This window comes from Syngnathus scovelli, chromosome 18 (genome assembly GCF_024217435.2).
Source record: "Syngnathus scovelli strain Florida chromosome 18, RoL_Ssco_1.2, whole genome shotgun sequence".
NCBI classification, from domain to species: Eukaryota; Metazoa; Chordata; class Actinopteri; order Syngnathiformes; family Syngnathidae; genus Syngnathus; species Syngnathus scovelli.
The window spans coordinates 4,703,580-4,710,567 of NC_090864.1; the positions used below are offsets into that span (position 1 = coordinate 4,703,580).

The 6,988-nt window shown below is 43.2% G+C and overlaps 1 protein-coding gene across 1 annotated transcript; it reads right to left on the bottom strand.

Moving 5' to 3' along the window:
- Window positions 1–2,890: 2,890 nt before the first annotated feature.
- On the bottom strand, window positions 2,891–4,438 carry bhlhe22 (basic helix-loop-helix family, member e22). The gene has a single exon (XM_049749352.2). It carries the CDS (start codon window positions 4,423–4,425, stop codon window positions 3,403–3,405), a length of 1,023 nt encoding a protein of 340 aa, XP_049605309.2. The 5' UTR covers window positions 4,426–4,438; the 3' UTR covers window positions 2,891–3,402.
- Window positions 4,439–6,988: the final 2,550 nt, after the last annotated feature.

Below are 6,988 nucleotides of genomic sequence, written 5' to 3' on the forward strand. Positions count from 1 at the left end.
AGAAATATTTTACAGATTGAAAAAGGCGCCAAAAACATCTGGTGGCATCTGTAAAGCTGAGTATGAATTCATTTTGATCTTGCAGGGGATGTCGCAGCTAAAAGATAAAGCTATTTATTGTTTAATAGCTAAATACAGTTTAACACGTTCCATGACCATACATGGAGATGATTAATCTGATGGTTAAAACAAAAAATGACTAGAATGGTTCTCGTGTTCTATGAGCACTTTTTTTATTCGTCCTTTTACAGCGTTATCGACCTTGTCCGTAACGCGTCTTAATCTGGAGATTACATTCTAATCAAAAATGTGTCGGGCGATCAGTTGATGAGCACTTTTGAACATGTAAACAAGACCCAGTCGGCGTCATAACATCACAGCCTCGGATACGTTGTGGCTCTCTGCTCGCTATTGGTCAGGCCATGTGTGTGTGTGCGCGTGTGTGTGAACACGTCCCACTGTTATTGTGTCATCATCGTGTCTTTATTTCAACGCGGAGGTTGGAGTTAATGAACATCACAGACAGGAGATGAAATCCACCTCGCTTCAGCATTAATGAACTCTGAGCAGGTTGCCATCTGCATATTGATCAGGCAATGTGACACGCATGCCCCCCCCCCCTTCCCCCACGCTCACTACTCATGCTCCTGTACTGAGCAATTTTTTTTTTTTTTAACAACTTTTTATGGTGTTTTTGTTTTCCCCCAGTCCAACGTGTTGTTTTTGACCTCACAAATTACTGCTTTGACCCGGTTTAATCCCGCCGCAATAAAAGCACATCCGATTACGGTACAAAGAGTAAATAAGGAGGAGGGGATTAGGGGATTTTAATCTGATTAATATGGCTGCAGATGGAATATTCTGACATGTTACCCAACAATCGTATTTCCCACGAAGCATTATCGTACCCCCCCCCAACCGAGATAAACACCATATGTTTACCTGACCTCACATATTAATAAATTAGTCGCCCATTATGAAAACACATTTGGACTGATCACTACATCAATTGTCTTGAATGGGTACATAAATGGTGGCGACGCTAAAGTGAGCCACCCAAAGTTAACGAGATGTGGCTAATGAAAGGGCCGTCTGCATCACAAAAATAGTATGATAGAAAGTAAAATGGGTATAAAAAGTCTACACACCCCTCTTGAAGTGCCAGGTATTCCTGATGGGAGTGATTTAAGCAGCAATTTAGAAGTCTAAAATAAAGTTCTGGTGATCTAGTAGGCTTTTCCTGACATCTTGTTCACATGATAGCAGAAGCTATAGAAGCGTCAAGCGGAAATATGAATACCTGATCAAAAGACGGCCGCGTATTGAACCCAAGCAACATGTATTCGTTTGACTTGTGTTTTTATGAGGTAACACAATGTACGCCTATCACTTAGTTGTCATGCGATGACTTAGAGCTCAGTGTGACTGATTTGGCGCCTGAACCATGCCATCACATATTTCTGTTGATCATATATCTATTGCTATTTTCCTCGCTGCCACGCAGCCGGAATGTCCCTCATCACTGATAGGATGTTTCAATTTCATGCGCTTGTGTAGATTCAGACTTTATCAGCATTTTTGCCTTTACCAATAGGATAAAGTAAATTGGACATTTTTATGGTGGGTATAAAAAAAAAGCGCTTAGTTTGGGTAACTTGTATTGTCTATTGAGTTTTATTATCAGGCCAACAAACATTTTTGTAATGTAATCATAATTTAATCTAATTTGTGTTTCTTTTGTTTGTTTCATTTTTACAAAGACAGCAGTATAAAATATGTGCTGCTTGAAAGAAGGAAAAAAAGAAAATTTCAGGAAGGTGAATAGTTTTATACTAAACCTTAAAAAGTTTTTTAAAAATAACTTAAATAAAACTTGTGTTGTAAATTAAATCATGAATTACTTTTTTTCTTGTAATGTACAAAACGACTTCAATCTGGGAAATCCGCAATTTTTCCTCATGATATTGTGACTTTACTCATCCTTCAGATATTTTTTTTTTTCGCACCAGGTCTCGGGCACTTATGTTGGGTATTGGCCTTTATTTTATCAGGCTTGTTTTCCAAAATATGTCCATGTCAGTTTTGCTTACAAGCATTTGTAATTTTTTTTATTAAGTTTTATTTTACTGCATTAAAGTCAAGTATTATTTTTCTTACAGTCATATGAATTGTGCTTTTTTTTCTTAGGAATAAAACCTCTGCCTTGTGTTTAGGCCTTCCTACTTGTTCAGGGCCAAGCGGAGTCTGCTACCAACACACACACTCACACTCACACATACAAAAATGCATTTATGCGAATGAAGTAACACACAAGCGCACGCACACAAATTCACACATATGACTCCAGCTCTCTCCCTGAGGGAATCAATCGTCGCTTCCGGGCTAATATGAATATTGCTACGGGTTATTGAACGCTTCTGTCATTTGAAAATGTCTACTTTTTTTTACGTTTGAGTAATAACGTGTGTTGTTTTTTAGTTTGATTTTTAAAAAAAATCTTGTTTTCCCAAAGGAAAATGAGGGAGCGTGACAGGATGAAGTGGGACACAGCGGTGGGCTCTCATGTCCAAAGCGCTCATCATAAACACAAAGCCCCTTTTTGTTAACACAATTATGCCACATTCGTGAGAATAAGATTTTGAAATCAGCACATTTACACTTGGTTCCTGTTATCAGTTCTCTGCCTGGTCCTGAAATTGTTTTTTCTGATCTTCTCTTTTTTTCCCCCTTCCCTCAGCAAAAATATTTTTTTTCATTTCCAAACAATTTGAAGAATTTAAAAATTTTGTTTTCTAAAGCCAAATAAATCAATGAATCGATTTTTAGAAACAAATTCCACATGTTAAATAACCTGTTTACTCTATCTTGAGGAAAGGAATGAACATTTGGCTCTTGTCTGCTGTTCAAAATATTTTAATAAATCTTTTTCCCAACACTCAGATACATACAAACGGGCCCTCTGCTCATAGAATAACTCGAATCTATCTACACAACCCGACCTGACAACCGTCTGAGCTATTAAAATATAACAAATAAAAAAAAGACCAGCAAGTGCATTGGACATGAATAAATTACCCCCCCTCCCCCAAAAAAAGACACATTGAATAATTTTCACAGTGTCTCTGCAACATAATAAACATAAACAACAGACTGAATTGTAACATTCCACAGAGAAAACAAAATTTCAAAAAGGGGGAAGCTGCAGGTTCGATCCCCCTCAAAAGTGGGGTAAAAAGTTGTCAGGTCCCTGCCAAAAAAAAAAAAAAAAAAATCTCCACGTAGAGGTCCGATGTAGTCATTCACGCCAGCACTTAAAGGACGACTTTATGTACACGATCAAGTATTGACTGTAAATATTAGAAAAGTGTCGGTATGGAGTCTCTAACCTTTGTCCGGGCCGGGTTAAGGCTTGTCAGTGCACTGTTTGCACAGGCTGGACGCGGCCGTGTTGAAAAGGGCGCACTTGTTGGGGCAGGAGGACGTAGCTGCGGCAGCTGCCGCGGCGGCCAACCCGGCTGCACTGGAGGGGAAGGCGGGGTAGCCAGGTGGCGGCGGAGGCGGCGGCTCGTAGGTGCCAAGGCCGGGCGGCGCTGCCAACGCGGTAGTGCCCGGGATGGCCGCCGCGGAGATGGCCTGTCCCTGGTTGAGGTAGGCCACCAGCCGGCGCATCTCCTCCAGCGCCTGCGCCTGCATGAGGATGTAGTTCTTGGCCAGTAGCAGAGTGGCGATCTTGGAGAGTTTACGCACGGACGGGCTGTGTGCGTAAGGGATGACGCCACGGAGCTCGTCCAGCGCGTCGTTCAGGTCGTGCATGCGCCTCCGCTCGCGGGCGTTGATATTGAGCCGCAACATCTTCTGCTCTTTGCTCTTCTTGCCGCCCTCTGGTTTACCCTTGCGGTCGGCCAGCAACAGCATGTCGCTGCATGAGCGGCCGTCACTGTCGTCGTCTGGACTCTGCTCGCCCCCGCTGCTCTCCGCCGCCGCTGCGGCCGCGGACGCGTTCTCGCCGTACTTGACGCACAGCGACCCGGTGGGCAAACCCAGAGCCGCCGCCCGCACCCCGGCCAGTCCTCCCGGCTGCATGGGGTCTGCGTCGCCACGTTCGAAGCAGCCCATGCCTGGCGACGATTGGCGCTCGCGGGTCGGCAGCTCCGCGCCACCCCGGTACGGGTCGTGCATCTTCTTGCTCGACACGGCGCTCAGAGTTTTGTGGAAGATGTCGCCGCTCAAGTTGAGCCTCCGATCCATGGCGCGCCTCGGTGGGAGGGGAAGGGGGGTAACTCTTGACAACACGTCTCGCCCTGGCGTTGCCCTCTGCGAGTTTGACGCTGTCACACTTGTCAGCAGAGATGCTGAGGAAGAGGAGGAGACTCTCGCGCTCTTGCGCCTTCTCTTCCTCTCCCTCTCTCGTCCTCGTTTGTTCATTATTATCCGGAGGCGGGTTATTAAAAAGGATTCGTCCATTGGGACCCCCCACCCCTGGCACCCCACCTACGAAGGCATCTTAACGTTTTAATTAACGCCACATACACACTTGAGCTCTTCGGATGTTGTTTTCAAGCCACATATCTTTCCGACTATAAAATTTGATGTTCGCGCTGAAACACCCACCAAAATCAAGCAAACAAACAATGCTTTTTGGTTACCATTAACGTGGGGTTCAAAATCTACATTCCAGCGTGTGTTTATAGACTTTTCTATTGCTCTGTTGTTACGCTTAACTCAGTATTCCCACGACGCGATTGTACGAAAAACACACCCGTGCTTCTTCTGCCATCTTGTGGACTGTAACGTTTCCTACAACTCATCTGGATTGAGATGATTAATGAATATAACGATAAATATGGAACCCTTGCTCCGTTGTGAAAGGTAAGCTATGATTTTAGACTGTCCCTGTCCACCATTAACGGGACTTAAAAACTGTAAAACTCAGTTGGAGGGGAAAAAAAAAAAACATGCACACCCCCTGAGTGGAATGCATCTGTTTAACATTAATCACATTCAAGTTAAATACCCACCTCTGATGAAACTCAAATGAAGTTGAGATGTTCTAGTTGGCTTTTCCCGACTTTTTTTCCCTCGCGGTTTCAAACATTTTGCCAATGAACAGTCGGGCTTTTGTCAAGGAAGTAGGACGTCTTTGTTTGACGATCTCTGTATTTGGGGAAGAAGAAGCGGTAGCTCGCATATGTTAAGTGTGTTATGATGCTGACCTTGGAACAGATTAATTTATTGTGTGTGTGTGTGTGTGTGTGTGTGTGCGTGTGTGTGTGTGTGTGTGTGTGTGTGTGTGTGTGTGTGTGTGTGTGTGTGCGTGCGTGCGTGCGTGCGTGCGTGCGTGCGTGTGTGTGTGTGTGTGTGTGTGTGTGTGTGTGTGTGTGTGTGTGTGTGTGTGTGTGTGTGTGTGTGTGTGAGGGGGGGGGGGGGGGGCGCGCTTTTCAAGCTACATTGAAGTCGACCCTGGTATGAGGTCACATTGAGTAAGTTTGCGTCATGTCAAGCTGATGTATATTCATGTTCGCTTGCTGTCCAGCCGCCGCGCCGTCCTCTTTACCAAAGTGCTGACAGACTGAGGCCATAATGGGCGCCGCACCGCGCCCCGCCCCCATCTTGTCTCATTAGGCCGAGTCGATTGGCCATGAAGGTGTTCCCGAGACTTCCTCTGTTCACATCGTAACTCCTTCGCTGCTATCAAGCCACTATCCCTTGCAAGATTTGGACATTTCACAGCAAAATTAGAGTTGATTCAAAACACTCTATACCCCTCCCCAGGTCCGCCCATTGAGGTTATGCCAATTTTCATAATAAAAATTTAATCTTAGCACAATTATCACAATTTGTCTTTCAAAATGTTACTGTATAGCATTCGTTTTGTATTTTTGGCACAAACACTATAACTCTAGCTCTCAATTTTTTTAAAATGTGAGTTGTATGCACTACTTTTGTCCACACGGGAGCGCCATACTCGCATTCTCATTCATTCTGTAGTATCTCTTGACAGTTTTCGTGCTGTGATGTAGTGACGTCTCAAAATTGTTTAATTTGTTGTAATGAACACTTTCTGCCACAGAATGGCGCTATAGACTTACTGTAGGAAAATGCACTTCCCCGCCTGAGACCTGGACAGTTTTTTTTACACGGGGCGAAACATATTGCGTCATTGTGACGCAGCATCATAAAATCCCTTTATTTGATATTCTTGTAACGTTTCTGCTATTCGTAGTTTCCCACCCACCATCCTCTTAACGGTTTGGATTTTAATTGAAGTGTAATTGTTTTCCCTCAGACACCATGTTCTGCTATGTCTGTTGATTGTTTTCTTAATTGAAGGAAATAAACAGAAAATTAGTTGAGGGAAGACGTGATTGGATGAACTTTCCCTGCACACATTAATTAAGGGAGGGGTCATTGCTTATAATGAGGATGGGGAACTTTTTTTAATTGACTAAATTATGAATTCTTGTCTAAATCTGATGCAAGGTCAATTATTGTTGTTTGAGCTTTTTTTAGTTTTAGAATTGCACCACAGGTCACATCAAATGCAGTAGGGCCCAATATACCGTCCATGAGCCATTGGTTGGCTTTCTTAAATTAACACGAAGAACCAACATGCACGTGTGTGCTTGCTTTCTCTTTGAAAAAAAATATTATATTGTGCTTCATTTTTTCTTGAAAGAAAAAATAATTCACGTAATATTACACATTGAAATGCAATTTCTTTTCCTCTTATTTCTGGCTTTAACCTAACATTCAGTTAATTTTTGCAACATTCTGATTCATATCTTTTGCCTCCAAATTATGCAATTGTATTTAGCTATTTCAAAATCGCAGAAAATATTTAGCTCTAACATTGCAACTTTATTCTCGTAATCCTTTTTGTAACTTTTTATTTGTGTGTGCTCCTCACTTCCCCTTTTGAAGACCCCCTGAATGCTGCAATGCCTGGTATTGCCACCAGGTAGCGCGCTGAGACCAAATCATGTCAGAT

Coding starts and splice junctions, on each gene's coding strand:
- bhlhe22 (XM_049749352.2), bottom strand. CDS start 4,425: ATGAACAAACGAGGACGAGAGAGGGAGAGGAAGAGAAGGCGCAAGAGC.